Source organism: Felis catus, chromosome D4, assembly GCF_018350175.1.
Source record: "Felis catus isolate Fca126 chromosome D4, F.catus_Fca126_mat1.0, whole genome shotgun sequence".
In the NCBI taxonomy this organism is placed as follows: Eukaryota; Metazoa; Chordata; class Mammalia; order Carnivora; family Felidae; genus Felis; species Felis catus.
The window spans coordinates 1,548,463-1,567,037 of NC_058380.1; the positions used below are offsets into that span (position 1 = coordinate 1,548,463).

The 18,575-nt window shown below is 54.4% G+C and overlaps 1 protein-coding gene across 5 annotated transcripts in view; it reads left to right on the top strand.

Moving 5' to 3' along the window:
• PHF2 (PHD finger protein 2) overlaps window positions 1-18,575 on the top strand; it is an 84,566-nt gene that overhangs the window by 41,264 nt on the left and 24,727 nt on the right. For 4 of the 5 annotated variants that reach the window (XM_045042941.1, XM_023243208.2, XM_045042943.1 and 1 more), the window contains exons 2-4: window positions 3,221-3,306; window positions 8,741-8,855; window positions 18,016-18,176. In XM_045042941.1, coding sequence (XP_044898876.1) covers window positions 3,221-3,306; window positions 8,741-8,855; window positions 18,016-18,176 — 362 coding nt within the window. Of the gene's footprint in view, window positions 1-1,998; window positions 2,079-3,220; window positions 3,307-8,740; window positions 8,856-18,015; window positions 18,177-18,575 lie in introns of those variants that run through there. The other variant, XM_045042942.1, reaches the window with a different exon arrangement.

Consider the following 18,575-nt stretch of genomic DNA (forward strand, 5'->3'; position numbering starts at 1 on the left):
GTCTGTGTGGCTGAGTTTGATCTGACCTCAGACATCCTATGTGCGTGGTGGGCTCCTTGTGTGTCCCTAGAGTCTTGTGGCCAGGCAGGAGTATGTGATGGGACCTAGGTACCCATGGCCATCCTGGACATCTGTCTGTTCCAGGAGCTGCCAGTGACAGACAGCCTAGAGCAGTGTGGACTCAGGACAGGAACTCCAGGTGTGGACACGCGGTGTGGATGTGGGGTTTGGTCATGAGGTGTGGCTCTGGGTGTGGATAAAGGATGTAGAGTCAGGGCATAGACCTGGAGTGTGGACTCTGGGTGTGGATGCAGGGTGTAGAATTGGCAAGTAGACATAAGGTGTGGACATGGGGTGTGGACACAAGGTGTGGACGTGGGATGTGCACATGGGGGTGGGTTTGGGGTCCAGTTTCTAGACCCAATGGGACCTGAATGTCTGCAGGGCTCTGCCTCTTGCTCAAGCGTGCAACTGCTAGAGGGTGCGGGTGATGGGGGCTCACCGTGTGCCCAGCTGTGCCGTTGCTCAGCCCCTGCTGGCCTCACACCAGTGTGATCTCTGATCGACGGATGAGCACACTGAGGCCAGCTGACCCAGGCTCCGGGGTGCAGAGCTCCCGCTCCCGGGGGAGGGGGCTGAGTGAGCTGCCAGGCTGCCAAGGTGGGTCTGAGGCACAGGAGGGAGCTGGCTGCCGATAGGGGGTGGGGACAGCGTGGGAGATGTGCCGTCGCTCGCTGGGGCACGGTGGGCAGGGTGGGCTGTGGAGACAGACCAGGGGTGATCTGGCTGTTTGCTTGTCCCCAGGGTGCCCCCCGCCTGCAGTGTTTCCAGATCAGAGTGTCTGGTCTGGTGCATCTGCCGGGTAGCTGACCCGGTAATGTGGGTCTCGCTCCCCCCTCTCCTGGTGGTTAGTGGGCCGCAGGCGTGTTCTTCCACTGGGGAAAGGCGCCTCCTGCATGGTTCCTGGCGGGCAGGTAGGGACACTGCGTATTTGCTGCAGGTGTTTTCCGTAGTTAGGACTTCAAAGTTTGCCGTGGGCTTGGAGCTCTCTCTCAGCTCCGCAGTGTCCTCTCCGATTTGCTTTGTGTTTGTTTGTTTGTTTGTTTGTTTAGAAAGCGAGCAGACAAACGCACCCTCATAGCCTCTCTGGACAGGTTTGTCTTTTACACCTGACTCTTTAGGCCATGGGGACTTCAGCTCGATTTGTGTTCTGAGGTGAAGAGTAGACTCCATGTGTTCAAAATCATTTGCCAGGGCCTTTCTGGGCTCAGGCTCTGCTCCCGGGATGGTGGCCTGTGGCAGCTGTGAGCTGTGGCAGGCAGTGTCTAGGGCCCTGGGGGCTGCAGTGGCTGCGGAGGGTCTTGTGCGCGGAGCGCCCCCCTGGGCCAGGGGGCAGGGGCCACAGTGAGGGGGCGCTTGGGGTCTGGGCAGCAGCCTTACCTGGAGCACCCGGGCTCCTCCTCGTGATGGGGCGAGTGATGGTCATCGCCGCCGCGGGATCGCACGCGTCCAGTACAGTCCTCGATGCTGCCCGGTACAGAGGGAGCGCTCAGCCAGACTTAGTGATGGCTGGGTGACGGTGGTGACCGATGACATGGGCACAGGCAGGTCCGTTGTCTTTTTGATTGACATAAAATTCACATAACGTGAAACTTAACCATTTTAAAGTGAACGCTTTAGTGGCATTTAGTACCTTCCCCGTGTTGTGCAGACATTGCCTCCACCCAGTTCCAAAATATTTGACCCCAAAAATGGACCCCATGTCCACTGAACCGTCACTGCCCATTCCCCACCCCCAGCCTCTGGCTCCGCTGGTCGGTCCTCTACCTCCTCCGAGCACTGCATACGGATGGAGTCGTCCCACACATGACCTTCTGTGTCTGGCTTCTTTCACTCAGCTTGAGTTTCTGGGGTTCACCCATGCTGCAGCAGGTGCCAGCACCCCTTCCTTTTCAGGGCTGAGTACTGCTCCGTCATGTGGACGTGCCATACGTATCATCGATTCATCAGCTGATGGACATTTTGGCCATTGGGATCAATACTGCTGTGAACATTGGTGTTGGAGTCCCCATTCCCAGGTCTTTGGGGCACAGACTCAGGAGTGGGATTGCTGGGGCCTCTCATAATTCTGTGTGTAACCTTTTGGGGGACCGTCAAACCACTTCCATAGATGCTGTGCCATCTTTATATTCTCGCCAGCGATGCAAGAGGGTTCTCATTTTACCACATCCCCACCGGCACTTGCTGTCTTCCCCGTGTTTTATTCTTGTGAAAATTGTAGCCATTCTCATGGGTGTGGGTCGCATCTCATGGTTTTGATGCACATTCCGGTGACTTTAGATGACTAAGGATGATGAGCGTCTTTCCTGAGCTTGTGGGCCGTTTGCATCTCACCTTTGGAGAAATGCCTGTTCAGGCCCTTTGCCCGTTTAATAGTTGATTTGTGGTTCCTTTTGTTGCTGAGCTGTAAAGCTCGCTGTGCCTTTTGGACGCTAGTACTTTGCAAATACTTTCTCCCATTCTTTATGTTACCTTTTTACTTTCTTTGTAGTGACCTTTAATGCACGAGAGTTCTACATTTTGATGATACCCAGTTTATTTTTTGTTTTGTTGCTTGTGTTTTTGGCATCCTATTTAGGAATCCATGACCAAATCCATGGTCATGAGGGTGTACCATGTCCTCTTCTTAGAGCTTTACAGTGCTAGGCCTTGTATTTAGGTTGTTGATCCATGTTTAGTCAATTTTTTATATGGTGTGAGGTAGGGATTCAACTTCATTCTTTTGATACTCAGATGTCCCAGCACTGTAGTACCACCCCCTGGGACAGGAGCCCCCCATGGGGTCAGGAGGGGCCTAACCCATAGCCCCGAGCTGCCCCCGGTGAAGTGGTGGGGGCAGCCCACCTCCGAGTCACCCTTGGCCTCTCTGGTTCTAGGTGACAGGATAGCGGTGGCCTCATGCAGGCAGGCCTGTTGGACGGCCTGGTCCCTCTGTGTGTGCTGGTCATGTGTAGCAAGACCGTCCTTGCCCCTGCCTCCTTCCTCCTCCTCTTCCCCTGTCCTGTCCTTGTGGGCCACTGTCCTCACACATGGTCTGCTCCATCTGCACTCACACCACTGCGGGCCCCTCCTGTGGGCTGAGCAGGAGTTGCCTGAAGTTCTGCTGGGCAAGTACTTGAGGCATTGAATGCTGGCCACATCTGTGTTTCCTCTGTTTCAGCTGTGTGGGAGTGGAAGAGGAGGAGGCCCCAGACATCGACATATACCACTGCCCCAACTGCGAGAAAACCCACGGGAAGTCTACCTGTAAGTAGGGGCTGTGCTGCTGACCCTCAGTTTGCACTCGCCCTGGCCTGGCTTTCTGGGTGAACGCCCTGGGTAGTTGCACACTGGTGCCTGGGACCACTGCCGGCCCTGCTCACTGCCCCTGTGGACCTGTCACTGCCCCTCCCGACCTGCTCCTGCCCCTGTGGACCTGTCACTGACCTCCCGATCGGCTCCTGCCCATGGGTGCAACTGAAGCCACCCAGGTTGTGCTCTCAGAGGGGCCAGGCCCATCTGAGATGGGAACACCACACAAGGTCTGGGAGTGCCTGTGTTGGGGATCTGCTGTCCCTTCTCCAGTGCCCTCTGCTGGGAGAGGCCCTTTCTCAAACTGCCTGCTGGTCCTGTGGGGGGTGTGTGGCACATCCTGTGGGGGCTCCTTAGGGAGCAGGCTCATCCATGGTGGCTCCATGGGGGGCTGTGTCCCTACTAGGAGGGGAGTTCTGAGGCTGAGCCACATAGGGGGTGTGCCCTGGTCTGCAGGTGTCTTGGGAGGGGCCTGGCCTGGGGACAAGACAAATGGCATGGGGGTATTAACATGGCCTCAGGTTTCTGGCCTGGGCTGGGGGGCGTGGGTGCTCATAGAAGGTGCGGGCTGGACACTGACCCTGGCTGGGTAGCTGATGACAGCCCTGTCATCCTGAGCCCTGGGTTAACTGGGGGAGGAGCGTAGGGGCCACATTTGGCTCCAGGCACCAGGAGGCCTTTCACCCCCTTCAAAGGGAGTTCCCCTCCTGGTGTCTAGTCACAAGGCAGAGACTGGATCCCCAGCTCCTGGGGGGAGATTACTGTGGATCCAGCGTGGGTAAGCGAGGGTGCCAGCGCCCTGTTCTGTGGGGTGGGGCTGGCCCTGGCGGTCTCGGGGGCTGTGCCCTGGTCACTTGGGAAGCTGGGAGAGGCAGGTGGGGTCATCTCTGGCCTGTGCGCCATGGTCACCAGGTGGCCGTGGGGCTGCATCGGCTGGGCTCTCATTCTCCAGCCGCTGGCACGTGGTCATCACGCGGTAAAGCACCAATGCGTGAGAGCAGCAGGAAGGCTCCCGGGTGCCTGAATTATCCTCGTCCCCCAGGAGCTGGTGCTCACAGTCTGTTGTGATTACCTGGATATCATTCTGGTCACTGCTTTACGGCAGATGTGGGAGGGTGACCGTCCCCCTGTGGGTTAACCGACATCTCCCAACACCTCATGAGCCACAGAGGAGGCTCAGGGCCTGGGGGGATGAACAGGGTGGGGACTGGGCGGTCACACCATGTGGTCCTGGGGCAGGGCAGGGACAGAGCAGGACTGGAGCTAGGAGACCCCTCCTGCCCCACAACAGAGCTGAGTGGCCTGAGGGAGGGTGGGGCAAGGCCCTGAGGTCTGGGGGCTCTTCCATGAATCGGGGCTCAAGTTGGGCGATAGTGGGGTGCCGAGGTGCGTGTTGGTGCTCACATACAATGTGACTTCCACATCACCACGTGTCCTGGAACCCCCTTTCCCTGACCGTGAGCTTACCCACTGTTGAGGGCATGTGTGCCTGCTGACTGAGACCCTGCCCCTGCGCTGGGGAGTCCCAGCTGCCCTGTACGGGGGCCCTGTACCGATGCTGAAAGCCAAGTGCGGGCGACCCTTCCTGGCACTTCTAGCCAGGTAGCCCCCGGGGCATGTGGGCACCGCGGCCCCTCCCTGGCTCTGCGTGTGTGCGCACATGCATGTTATGTGTGTGCATGAATGTGCGCAGAAATGTTCACATGTGCGTCCACGTATGTGGGTGTGTGCATGAACGCGGGCACACGTGTGCATGAGTGTCGTGTGCGCACAAGAATATGTACGTGTGTTTGCACGTGTGTGCACGTGTGTGCCTGTGCACGCTTTTTTTACAAATCTTGTTGCTACTGGAGGCCACGTGTCCACGAGGGAGAGAGGTGCAGAGGCTAGGACTTCCCACCAGTGTGCACACTGGTCACCGTCAGTCTGCACTTGAGGTGTGTCTGTGCCCAGACCGGAGCTCGTCACTGTCCGTGACACGCTGGTCAGTTTGCTGCATCTGCTCCAGTCAGACCCTCCATGGTGAGGGCTCCCGCTGTCCCCATGTCCCCAGAGGGCCCCCCAAGCCTGTGGGCTGCGCCAGGGGCGCCCTGGGTGGGTTTGGGGTGGACACTGAGATGAGGGTGGGGGCTCACAGGTTCACCCGATTCACACAGATTTGGGGCCTGGCAAGGACTCAGGAGGGCTCCCAGGAGTGGGGGGCTCGGCCCTTACAGCAGCTCTGACCCTGCACTGCGTGTCCAGCTCTGGCTGCTCCCCTGATGCTTACACCCCTCCACCCCGTGCCCGTGAGGCTGTGCTGCCCTGGGGGGTGGGCACCTGGCACCCCCACGCTCCAGCCTCCCGCTGGGCAGATGTCCCGGGGTGCCTTGTCAGAGGGGGTGGGGTGCCACGACAAGAGGACCCTGGCCTCTGGGCCCCGGGGAGGGAGGGAGCCCGCCGGCCAGGGCTGCGCGAGGAGCGCCCAGAGCTCGCCCTGCCTCCCTTGCGGCTCCGCGTCTGGCTGTTATCCTGGCCACACGCTCCGGCCGCAGCGTCACGTGGGCCAGTCCCTCCTCCAGGTGCTCCTCGATGCCCAGTCCGGAGTTAGGGCCCAGGAAGGCCACCAGCCCGGTCAGCCCCTGCTTCCCAGGCCTGGGTCCTGGCAGGAGTGTGGGGGCGCCGCTGTTTCCCCCACTGCCCTTTACATCTGCACCCCCATCACCCGGCTGTACCTGCCCTCCAAGGCTTGGTTTCCCCACACGACCCCTGGGGCCAGGGCCCTGGTGCCAGGCATCTGCTGGGGAGACCTTGGGATGTGGGGAGTGGGGCAGATGCAGGTGCCAGCCTGGGGGGACCTCGAAGGGCCCCCATGGGGTCCCCTCCGCAATGCCTCCCTTTTCCCGACCTCAGCTGCCCCCCAGACGGCACTGGGGTATCTGTCTCCCCACTGGTCTCCCCCACCTGCGGTGTCACCCATGGCGGTCAGTGTGCGGGCTGGGCTGCCCCTTCCATCCCCACCCTGATCCCTGGACACGTGGGACCCCTGGTAAGTGGCCGGGAGCCAGGCTCACCTCCCACCGGAGGCAGCCCCATCGCCGAGGCCCACAACGCTCCTCTGTGGCCATGCACGGCTGCCCTCGCTCCCCAGGCCCTTCGGTGGGGGGCACCTGGTAAAGTCTAAAGCCCGGGGCCTGAGAGGCGGCCCAGGGTCATGTCCTGATGCAGCTGTGGGCCCAGAAGAAAGGATGATGATATTGAGGCTGGTTTCAGAGTCAGGGTGACCTGGGCCATCGTCAGAGTTGTGTCCCCGCCCCGAGGCCCTGCCTTGGCTGTGAGCACCCTCTCCCTCTGAGCCTGCTGGCTCTTCAGGAAGCAGGGATGGCTCTCAGGCCAGCTGTGGCTTTGGTGACCCCCGTGCGGAGCTGGGCTGCTCAGCACGCACTTGGCAAACCGCTGAGAAGAAAAGGCCTGAGCCAGCGTAACCAGAGGGAGGAGGGTGGGCACTGAGGTGCCAGTGCAGTGCTCAGGAGACCAGCCATTCACAGACATCCTGCATACCCACTAGTGCTGGCCTGTGCCAGGCACCGTGGGCGTGTGGGGAGAGCCCAAGGGTCCAGAGTGGGACTGAGCCCTGTGAACAAACGGTTTCAGCCCAAGCAGCCTTGCCAAGAGGAGGGGCCGTGCGCGCAGTGGGCCCCACAGAGCTCCTGGGGTGGACGGGGCACCGTACGCCCTTCCCCTCCTGTAGCTCATGAGGGTCCCGGACCTCACTATTAAAGATGCAGCACAGAGATGCCCAGTAACTTGCCCAAGGTCACACAGTTACAGGCTGGTGGGGCAAGAAAGATTTGGACAAGTGGTGGAGCCCTTCCGTCTCTCGTCTGTGCCTCGGGCCACCACCAGAACCCCCAGTTCGAGTCCCCCCTCTACGGGATCTTGCCGGGTTTCCATAACGTCCACTCACACCCTGGCCATGGCAAACCAAGGGCGATGGAAATGTCACATCATTGTTGGAGGCAGGCTCAAGGGTCATTGGTGGCAGCCCCCTCCCTGTCCCTGTCTGTGAGGGATGGGCATCCTGAGGGTCCTCTGGCAGTCCCTCAGATCTAGTCTCATGTCTGTCATGGGGCCAGCCTGTTTCACAGCCCACCCAGCAGCTGCCAGGGACAAGTCTCTGTGCCAGTGCTGTCTTCACTCACCGAGTCACCAGGGGCTGCCCTGGGCAGAGGCTGGGGCCACAAGGAAATTGCTTCCCTCCCCTCCAGGGGCTTGCAGTCCAGTAGGAGTGTGAGTGCGTGTGTATGTGTGTGTGCACGTGCATGTTCTGGGTGCACTGTGTGGGCGTGCACATGGGTATGTCCTTGTGCGTGTGCACACGTGTGTGCACATGCACATGTATGCAAGTGCACCACAGTCCAGTAGGTGTGTGTGTATATGTGTGTGCACGTGCATGTACTGTGTGCACTGCATGGGTGTGCACATGGGTGTGTGCTTGTGGGTCCAAAGGCACGTATGTGTGCATATGCATGCGTGTACAAATGTGCCACAGTCCAGTAAGTATGTGTGCACATGTGTGTTCTGTGTGCACCTCATGGGTGTGCACACGGGTGATTGTGTGTGCATACCTGTGCACATGTATGTGTGTGCAAATGTCAGTCCAGTAGGTGTGTGAATGTGTGTATACATGTGTGTGCACACGAATGTTCTGTGTCCGCTGCGTGGGCATGCACATGGGTGTGTGCTTGTACGTGTATAGGTACATGTGTGTGCATGTGCACATGTGTGCGAATGTGTCGCAGTCCACTAGGGGTGTGTGCACGCACTTGCGTGTAAAGAGTCCAGGGTGGGGTGCCCGGTGCCCTGGGAGCACACACGAGGAAAGGAGAGTTGGAGTCAGCGGTCAGGGTGGCGGTGTCAGAGGGGGACACACAGGAGTACAAGGTGGCACAGGCGGGGTGTGGGAAGGGCGGGAGCTACAGAGGGCGGTGCCAGCCTGCTCCTGCCCCAGTGGTGGGCTTAGGGCAGCAAACGTTGCAGCAGGGAGGTGACAAGCTTGAGGGGAGGTGTCCCCTTGGTGGGACCTCCCGGTAGGTGCCTCTGATGCGCTCTCAGTGGACTGGGTGCTAATGGGAAGGGTCCCGGGCTCCCCCAGCTTTGGGGTCGGCTGAGCCAGAGGGGTGGGAGGGGCAGGGCAGGGGTGGGGCCGTGACCCAAGGAGGGTGGGAGGTCACAGGGGCCGGGGGTGGGTGGGTGGGTGGGTGGCCCCCAGGGGACATCGGGGGCGCTGCCTCTGCGGAGGCTGGAGTCTCCGTGTTCACAGCTCCTCAGCTGCCCTCTGGGCCCGGCCCCTGTGGTGCGGGGAGGGGAGGGCCCACGCTGGGTGCCATCTGCCCCTGTCTCCCCACAGTGAAGAAGAAGCGGGCCTGGCACAAACACGGCCCAGGGCAGACGCCCGACGTGAAGCCCGTCCAGAACGGCAGCCAGCTCTTCATCAAGGAGCTGCGGAGTCGGACCTTCCCCAGGTGGGCGGTGGCGGCCTCGTCCTGGGGGGCTCAGGGGCACAGCCTTCCCTCCAGGGGAGCGGCACAGCCCCCCTAAGCCCTAGGCGCTCCCAGCTCCGGGGCTGACCTCTTCCTTCTCAGCACCTGCAGGTCAGGTGTTGGGGACCCTCTTCCTCTGGGCTCGTGTATCCCCCCACCACCTGGTGTGGCCCTTTCCACGGAACCTTCCTGAGGGGGAGGCTGCTGAACTCAGGTTCTGGCGGGCGAGGAGTGGGGGCTGGGGTCCCTGCCCAAGACCACCCTCCAGACGTGGCCCTCTGCCCCTGGGCCTGACAGGCTGTCCCCAGGTCCCCTTCTCAGAGGCCGCCTGCCCGCACCCATGTGCTGCGTGCGGGTCGAGGGCAGAGGGCAGGGGCAGGGCTGCGGGGACCCTGACTCGTGGACATGTGCTCTTCAAGCTGCTCTGCGCCCCCTCGGCCCCTCACAGCCGGAAGACTTTTGTGTGTCCGACAAGGTTTCTTCTCTACTTTTAAAGAGTAACTCACTGGACCCAGAATCCTACGTGGTGGGTCCTTTTCCTCTTAGCCCTTCAAATATTTTGCCCCACCGTCTTCTTGCATGCACAGTGTCTCATGAGGGACCCAGTAGGACTCTTACCCGTGAGCCTCCACAGACAAGGTACCTCCCTCCTCTGGCTTCTTTCCTTTCCGCGACTTTTACTGAGATACAACTCACAGACCTTACAGTTCGCCCATTTCAAGGGTACAACTCCGTGGTCTTCGGTGCGTTCACAGACGTGTGCGCCACCAGCAGCCGGTTTAGAATGTTTGCTTCCCCCCCCACCCCGCCCCGGTGTCTGTTTAACATTCTGTTGTGTGGACAGACCACACGTTGTTTATCCATTCGTCAGCTGACACGCTGGGGTTCTGATGTTTGGCTACTGCAGATAGTTCTGCTATAAACGTTCTTATACGGGATTCTGGGGGACGTGTGTTTCCATGTGTTTAGGAGCAGTGGCTCCATGTTCAGTTGTCTGAGAAACTGCTGGACTGGTCTCCACAGTGGTTACGCCACTGTCGTTCCCACCAGCAGAGCGTGAGGGTCCCAGTTTCTGATCACCCTTGCCAGCCCTTGAGATTATCTGGCATTTTGATTCGAACCATCCTTACAGGTGTGAGGCTTTCTCTCTCTCTGGTCTGACCTGCATTTCCCTCCTGAAAAGTCATGTTGAGCATCTTTTCATGTGCGTGGTAGTCGTTTGTGTGTCTTCCTTGGAGGAATGTCAGTTCGGACCCTTTGCCTATTTTTAATTTTTGTGTCTTTTAATTATTAAGAGAGTTTTTTTTATATATTTTAGATACAAGTCTCTTAACAGACAAATGATTTGTGAATACTTTATCCTGTTTTGTAGACATTTCACTTTCTTGTTCATGTCCTTTGAAGCACCAACATTTGTAATTTTGACAGAGTCCAGTTTATCCGTTTTTTATTTTGTTACTTGTGCTTTTGTTGTCATAGCTGAGGATCATTTGCCAGATCAAAACCCCAGGTCATGAAAATTACCTTCTACAAAACTTCTAAGAGTTTTGTAGGTTTTAGGTCTTACGGTTTTGTTTTTGATACATTCTGAGTTAATTTCTTCATATAGGGTGAGATAAGGATCTAATTTTTTTTTTTTTGCACGCATCTCTCCATTTGTCCCTGCACTATTTGTAAAAAGACCACTCTTTTTCTATTAAATGGTCTTGGCTCTTAGCTGTAAGTATATGCATTATATTTCTGGACACTCAGTTCTGTTCCACTAATCTGTTTATCCTTAGGCTGGTCTCACATTGCCTGGACTACTGTGCTTTGCAGTACGTTTTGAAATGAGGAAGTATGAGTCCTCCAGCTTTTTTCTTTTCTCTTTTTTCTTTCTTTCTTTCTTTCTTTCTTTCTTTCTTTCTTTCTTTCTTTCTTTCTATTGAATATTTTTTAATGTTTATTATTTTTGAGAGAGTAGAGAGAGCACGAGCCGGGAGATGAGCAGAGAGAGAGGGAGTCACAGAATCCCAGGCAGGCGCCAGGCTCTGAGCTCTTAGCACAGAGCCTGACATGGGGCTCGAACTCACGAACCGTGGGATCATGACCTCATTTGAAGGAGGACGCTTAACTGACTGAGCCACCCAGGTGCCCCTCCCGCTTTGTTTTTTTTTAAAAAATCCTTCTGTCCATTCTTGGTCTGCTGGAATTCCATATGAATTTTAGAATCAGCTTGTCAGGCCTACAGAGAAGTCAGCTGATACGGATTGTGTTGAATCTGTACATCAGTAGAATCAAAGTATTGCCATCTGAAAAATGCAAAGTCTTCTGACCTATGAACATGGGTATTCTTCCATTTATTAAGATCTTTTATGTTTCCTTCAATAGTGTTTTGTAGTTTTCAGAGTTTTGTACTTCCTTTGTTAAGTTTATTCCTAAGTAATTTATTCTTTTTGATGCTCTTTTAAATGAAATTGTTTTCTTAATTTTATTTCCAGAGGGTTCATTGCTACGGTACTGAAATAGAGTTCAAGTATATTCATCTTGTATCCTGCAACCTTGCTGAGCTGGTTTATTAGTTCTAATAGCTTTTTAGTAGATTCCTTACACCTTTCTATATATGAGATCATGTCATCTGTGAATAGTTTCCTTTCTTCGCTTCCAATCTGTGTTACCTTTTTTTTCTTGCTTGATTGCTCTGGCTAGGACTTCTAGTAGAATGTTAAGTAGAAGAGACCAGACAAAGATGATCAGGGCCCCATCCTTTTCAGGGTGCTACGCTTGGGGTACAGCCTCAGTTCCACAAGTGTGGGCCAAGGGGAAGAAGGGAGCCCCCCCACGTCTTGTCTGCCCTTGCGTGAGACTGAGAATCAGGAACAGACAGCTGGCGCAGGATGAGAAAGGCTGCCGTCCTGTTCCTCCCGGATGAAGCCCTCTGCTTGGAAGCTGGGGAGAGCTCCCACTCAGCTTTCCTGTGTCCTTGGCCGTGGCCTTCCTGAGGGAGGTCTCCTCGCCGATCCAGTGGGGTAGAGGGAAGAATGGTCTCGGCCCATATATCACAGGCACACGCCTTTCCTGCCAGGTTTTCATAGATTTTCTAGACTAGATGTTTCTCCATTTGCTATTTGCTCTTAGAACCATTTCCAGAGGTTTCGAATAGTTGTTTTTCACAGTAATTTTCACCAGTTTCATTGGGTTTTGGGTCCTCAGGGCTCTTCACGCTGTCATGCCAGAGGTAGATCTTTCTCATGTGGCCTCTGTCAGGATATTGCCTCTCCTGTTTTGCAGTTTGATTAGGACATGTCTAGGTATAGTTTTCAAGTATTTAATCCTACTTGGTGTGGTCTCAGTTTTCTGGATCTGTGGTTTCACATCTGCCATTAATTTTAGAAAATTCTCAGCCGTTATTACTTCCAACATTTCTCCTGCTTCAAACACTGCTCCTTTCTCTCTCTCTTATTTTTGGTGTTCTCGTCATGCCCACGTTGCTCTTCCTGCAATTGTTCTGTATATTCTTGGATATTCTGTTCCCTGCTTGTTTCATTCTTTTTTCTCTTTATGCTTCAGGCTGAGCAGATGTTATTAACTTCAAGCTTACTGAGTCTTTTCTTAGCCACATCCAGTCTACCAATGAGCCCATCAGAGGCATTCTTCATTTCTGTTACCATTTTTAATTATTTCTATCATTTCCTTTTGATTCTTAGAGTGTTCACTTCTCTGCTTACATTTTCTTCCGTCCTTGCATGTTTTCCACTTTTTCCATTAGCACTCCTAACATATTAATCATAATTTTAAAAAATTTCCTATCTTATACTTCCAAATTCTGTGCTATAGCTGAGCTGTGTCCTGATATTTTTAAAACATTTTATTTTTTAATTGAGGTATAATTAACATACATTGTTATATTAGTTTCAGGTGTACAATATAATGACTCAGTACTTCTGTACATGAGCAGAAGTATCATCTTCTGCACATGAGTATCACTCAGTGCTCATCATGATAAACGTACCCTCAACCCCCTTCACCTGTTTCACCCATCCCCCCACAGACAGACTTCCCTCTGGTAACCACCAGTTTGTCCTCTGTATTTAAGAGTCTGCCTTTTTTGTTTGTCTCTTTCTTCTTCCTGTTTTTTTTTTTAATTATTTTAATGTTTTATTTATTTTGAGAGAGAGAGAGAGAACAAGTCGGGGAGGGGCAGAGAGAGAGGAAGACAGAGAATCCACGAAGCAGGCTCCAGGCTCTGACCTGTCAGCACAGAGCCTGACATGGGGCTCGAACACATGAACTGTGAGATCATGACCTGAGCCGAAGTCGGACACTTAACTGACTGAGCCACCCAGACTCCCCATTCTTTGTTCATTTCTTTTGTTTCTTAAATTCCACATATGAGTGAAATCATATGGTATTTGTCTTTCTCTGCCTTATTTTTATTATACTTAACATTATACTCTCTAGCTCCATCCATGTTGTTGCAAATGGCAAGATTTCATTTGTTTTATGTCTGAGTAATATTCCATCGTGTGTGTATGTGTGTGTGTGTGTATGTGTGTGTGTATACACACCGCATCTTCTTTGTCCATTTATCAGTCGATGGACATTTGGGCTTTCTGTATCTTGGCTGCTTCTGATAGTGCTGCTATAAACTTCAGGACGTGTCTTTTTGAATTAGTGTTTTCATTTTCTTTAGGTAAATACTCAGTAGTGGAATTACCGGGCCACCACGTAATTCTATTTTTAATTTTTTAAGGACCCTCCACGCTGTTCTCCAGAGAGGTTGCACAGTTTGCATTCCCACCAGCAGTGCAAGAAGCTTCCTTTTTCTCCACATCCTCGGTGACACCTGTTGTTTCTTGTCTTTTTGATTTCAGCTGTTCTGACAGGGGTGAGGTGATTTGCTTTGTGTCTTAAGACTATGGTTTTTTGCCGTCTAGCGCATCTTGTGATTTTTTGGTGAAAGCTGGACATGATGTATTGAGTCAAAGGAACTGAGATGATTATGCATTTAGAGTGAGGCTTTGTGTTGACCGGACCAGGGACTGGGTTGTGTTGCTGTAGCCGTAGGGCCAGACACATGACTTTCTCCTAGTTTCCTTGTGTTTTCCTCCTCTCCTCTTCTTGCTGGGTGTCCCTAACAACTCCTTCTTAAATAGAATCTGTCCTGCAGCTGTCTTGGCTATACTCAGCTACCGTTATACTATTGTATGGTAGTAGGATTGGGGGAGGGGAAGCGTCTTGTAATTGAATAACACCCCTCAGTGTTTCAGTGGGCCCGAGGCTCTGGGCTGTTACCTTTGGAAGCATTTCTTGGCCTTCGCTTTTGCTCTTCTTCCCTAAGACAGGAAGCTAGTGGCGTCAGGGGGGTGGGTGGGCACTTGCCCTTCCCCCATCAGAGGAGGGTCTGGTTAAGTAAGTGCTCCTGGAAGGTAAACTTTTGTTATGGAGAACACTCGGAGTATATTTACACATAATTGCTCTCCCCCAACCAACCGTGTCTGAAATAGGACAGATCTTCACCAGGAGAACGTGTGGGTAGAACCCATCAAGGTGGGTCTCCTCTGAGGCTGGGCCCCATGAGTTCTTAACTCTGAAGCTAGTTCACACTCAGCCTCTGCACTTTGTCAGAAATCACTTTAATTATCCTCTCAGTTACCGCCTCCAGCCGCTTCTGCCTCAGGTAAGGTCCTCTCGGTGGTGATTCTCTGCGTTTGCCTGTCTCCCCAGATTCTGGGGGCGACTGTTTGCCCTGTAACCCTCATGTTCAGTGAATCTAAGAAAATTCCTTGGTATTCAGTCCGTTCAGCTGTTTTCTTGTTGTGAGGACAGGAATGACCATTTCCAAGCTCTTTACATGTTGGAGTTGAAGCCATTAGTCCAGTTCCACTTACTTTAACCCCTTCTCATTAGTTGGGTTGTCTTTTTATTGCCTCCGTATTCTAGGTACTTGCCACCGATCAGATACTTTCTCCTGTCCCGTGATTGCCTTTCCACTTTCTTCATGGTGTCCTTTGAAACGCAAATGTTTATAGTTTTGATGGAATCGAATTCATTCTTCTCGTTCTTGCTGCTCGTGGTTTTGGCTTCTAGGAAACCGTTGCCAGATTAAAGGTTGTGAAGATTTATGTCTGTGTGTGTGTTTTCTTCTGAAAGTTTTACAGTTCCAGCCTTTACGTATAGGTCTTCAACTCAGTTTGAGTTAGTTTTTGTCTATGACGTGAGATAGGGTCCCGCTTAATTCTTTTGCATGTGGACGTCCAGTTCTCTCATGCACCATTTATTGAAATGACTGTTGAAATGACTGTTTTTTCCTCCATCGAGTTGTCCTGGCGTTCCTGATGAAAAAGCAGTTGGCCACAGATGTTTGGGTTTATTTCTGGACACTCGGTTCTGCCGCACCGATCCATACGTCTCTTCTCTCTTCTCATGCCGGCACCACACGGTCTTGATTACTGTAGCTTTGCAGTGAATTTTGAAGTTGGTCAGTGTCCTCAACTTTGTTCTTTGTAAAGACTGTTTTGATCATCTGGGGGCTTTGCACTTCCCGTCAGCCTTCCAAGTTCAGCTTGTCCATTTCTGCAAAGACGTCAACAGGTGTTCTGACAGGGATTGTGTGAAATCCGCAGCTCAATTTTCTCTCATTTCTTGAGTCCCATTTCTTTCTTCTAGATTTGATTTCTCTTACTGAATTATATCCTTTAGTGGTTTAGTAAAGGCCTATAGAAATATTCTGTTTTTGAAAATGTTTTCATTTCATCTGTGTTCTTAAATGATTCTAATTTTCTAAAATGGGCCTAAAATTTTAGAGTAAATTTATTTTCCTTGAATTCTTTGAAGACACTGTTATTCTGTTGTCGTTTGGCATCTCTTGTTGTTCACGAGATGTCTGTTGTCAGCCTAGTGGCTGGTGTTTGTTCGTCTGTTTACTGTTTGGTTTTGGCAAATAATCTGTTTTTTTATCTGAAGACTTTTCAGATTGCCTCGTTGTCTCTGATGTTCCGCAGGTAGGCTACAGTGCATCTGGATGTGCTTTGTTTTTATCAGTTCTACTCAGGACTCAGTAAGATCTTTTAATTTGAGGAATTGTATCTTATCTCAGTTCTGAAAAATGGCCTGTTTTCTTTTTAAGTAGCATTTCACCCCCTTTCTCTGTATTATTTTTCAAGTATTCCATCAAATTGACCATTTGGTGGGGGGGGGGGTGCAGCTACTATTGAATGCATCTGTTGAGTTTTTAAATTTTCTCAAAAGTGACGTTTTTCACGTCTAGAATTTCCGCTAGGTCATTGTCAATGTTGCTTGCTCTGTTGTCCTCCCTCCCTGCCCTCTGCTGCGTCCTCCCATTATCCCTGTGAACGTGGTTAGTATGTTTCCCAGCAGTCCATTGTGCTCAGTCCCCGGACCCGTGCTCTGGCGGATGTGTCTTCCGTCATTCTGTGAGGCGGCCTGTCTGCCCTGGGCCCAGAGGTGTCCCCGCAGAACCATAGTGTGTTTGTCTTTGCTGGGTCCTCATGGGTTTTGCAGTCCCAGACCTGGTACGTGGGGCTGTGTGACATGAGGGCATGGGATCCCGGTTTGTCCGGACACCGTGTCCCTCTGGCTACCCCGGGGCTTCCACAGATGACCCTGCACTGTCCCAGTGCTGCCGCTCACACACCCGCCACCCACTCCTGGCCTGAACCTAATGCTCTGTCAGCACTGGTCCCACCCGAACGTCCCTCCTCTGTCTTCACCCTAACTGCCCCACGTGCTCCCTCTTGGTAGGACATGGCCTTGCAGCTCCTTCCTCTCGAGCACTGTCTTCCTTGGAGCCACAACCCCGTGCTCCCCTGGCTGTCCTCCACCTGCCTGGCCTCCTCTCCTGCTGACCACTCTCCCTGGGAGTTGTGGGGACTCTGCTCTCGCCCCTGGCCCTCGGAGTTTACACCTCCCCCTGATCCCCCGCCCCGCCCAGGCTGTCTCTTGGCCGGCGGCTTCAGCCTCCCTCTGCAGCCTCTGAGCTCCTGACCCGTCCTCAGTCCAAGTCTGTCCCCAGTCAGCTGCGGATCTGTCCCCCGCACACGCCTGCTCTCCTCCAGCCCTTAGTCCCTCAGCTGTCTGCCGTCACCTCCCCTGTTCCTCCACCCCTTCGCCCACCACTGCCTCCTGGTCCGTGAACTGAGGCTCCTCCCTGGTCGCGGTGTCCAGCCTGCTCCCGCGGCGGCTCCCCGTCCGTCCACACAGCCATTGGATTGGCCTCCAGCTGTTGTTGCCCTACTCAAGCTGTCCAGTGGCTCCCCGGTGCTCTCGGCACGAGGCAGAGGCCCACTGCTGGGCAGATAGGCCACCTCAGCTGCTGCGCACTCAGCCCGCTCACCCCCTACCCCCGGCTGCTGGGCTCCTTCTCCCTCCCCACCCCTGGCCACATTCTCCCCACTCCAAGGCTTGGCTGGCACCCCCCTTCTGCCCGGGACATGTGCCTCTCAATCCTGCCCCTCCAGGCCTGGACAGGCTGCTCTGACGCTGACCCCTGCTGTCTTCCCCCTGAGCTCTGCTCTCAGCAGTGGGCTTACGGCCTTGCATGCTTGTCTGATGGAAGCCCATCTCCAGCGTCACCACGGGGACTCTCCAGCTGGGCCTCAAAGGTCCCTGGTGCCCCGGGCAGTGCCCAGCATGCAGCTGGGCAAGCTGGGCAGGGGAGCCACTGACCGCAGCACCCCAGGTTGCCCTTGGACCCTGTGCTTGGCTTGTGCAGGGAGTGGATTCTCCCTGGAAGGGGTTTGTCTCTATCTGCTGTGTCCTCAGGCCCAGCCCCAGCGCCGTGCAGGATCTAATCTCTGCGCACATGGGAGGAATGTTATGGAGGGTGGGCAGGTAGGGCAAGGGGCAGGGGAGGGATCCTGCCCACGCTCTGCCTTTCTCTGCCGTGGTAGGAGGGTTGGTCTCTGTGTTTCCCCTTCCTGGGCCTCCTGGACCTTGAGGTCCAACGTCTGTGATGGATGTGGGTCCAAGCCACGTCGCTCCCCCATGACCCCTGGGCATGGTGCTGGGGACGAGCCCTCCTCCCGGGGCGTGGGAGCCCGGGTTGCATGTCTCCGGCTCTGAGGCCCTATCCAGGCCTGTCCCGGTGCCGCGGGGCCGGGACCCTGGCCGGCGTGACCTCCGACCCCCACTTTTCCCGCAGCGCGGAAGACGTGGTGGTCCGTGTGCCCGGCAGCCAGCTCACGCTGGGCTACATGGAGGAGCACGGCTTCACTGAGCCCATCCTCGTACCCAAGAAAGACGGGCTGGGCCTGGCAGTCCCAGCCCCCACCTTCTATGTCAGTGACGTCGAGAACTACGTGGGTGAGTGGCCACCCTGGAGCCTGCTCGCCTTAGGCCCTGGCTGGTCCCCATGCTGTGTGAGCGCTGTGATTCGGGGTCTCCGTGTACGTTCAGGGCACTCTTCTTAGAATTAGACCCCATGTCCCACTAAAATGACACGTGACCCTGGCCGTCCCCCCAGTCAGTTACTCTGACTGCGAAGGGGCCTGTCTTGGGACCCTTTCATTCTGCCAGCTGCAAAACCCATTCTGTTGGGTGCTGATGGCGGGAATGGAGGGCCCCTGCCTTTGAGGTTTGTGCTGTGCCCCCCTCAGCCTCTCCTGGGCCAGCCTGGGGCACCCTTGGTCTGCCCCAGGACCCTTCCTCTCTGGATCCCTCCGGCTCCCGCTGGTGCTGCCCTGTCCAGCCTGTCTCCTGTCC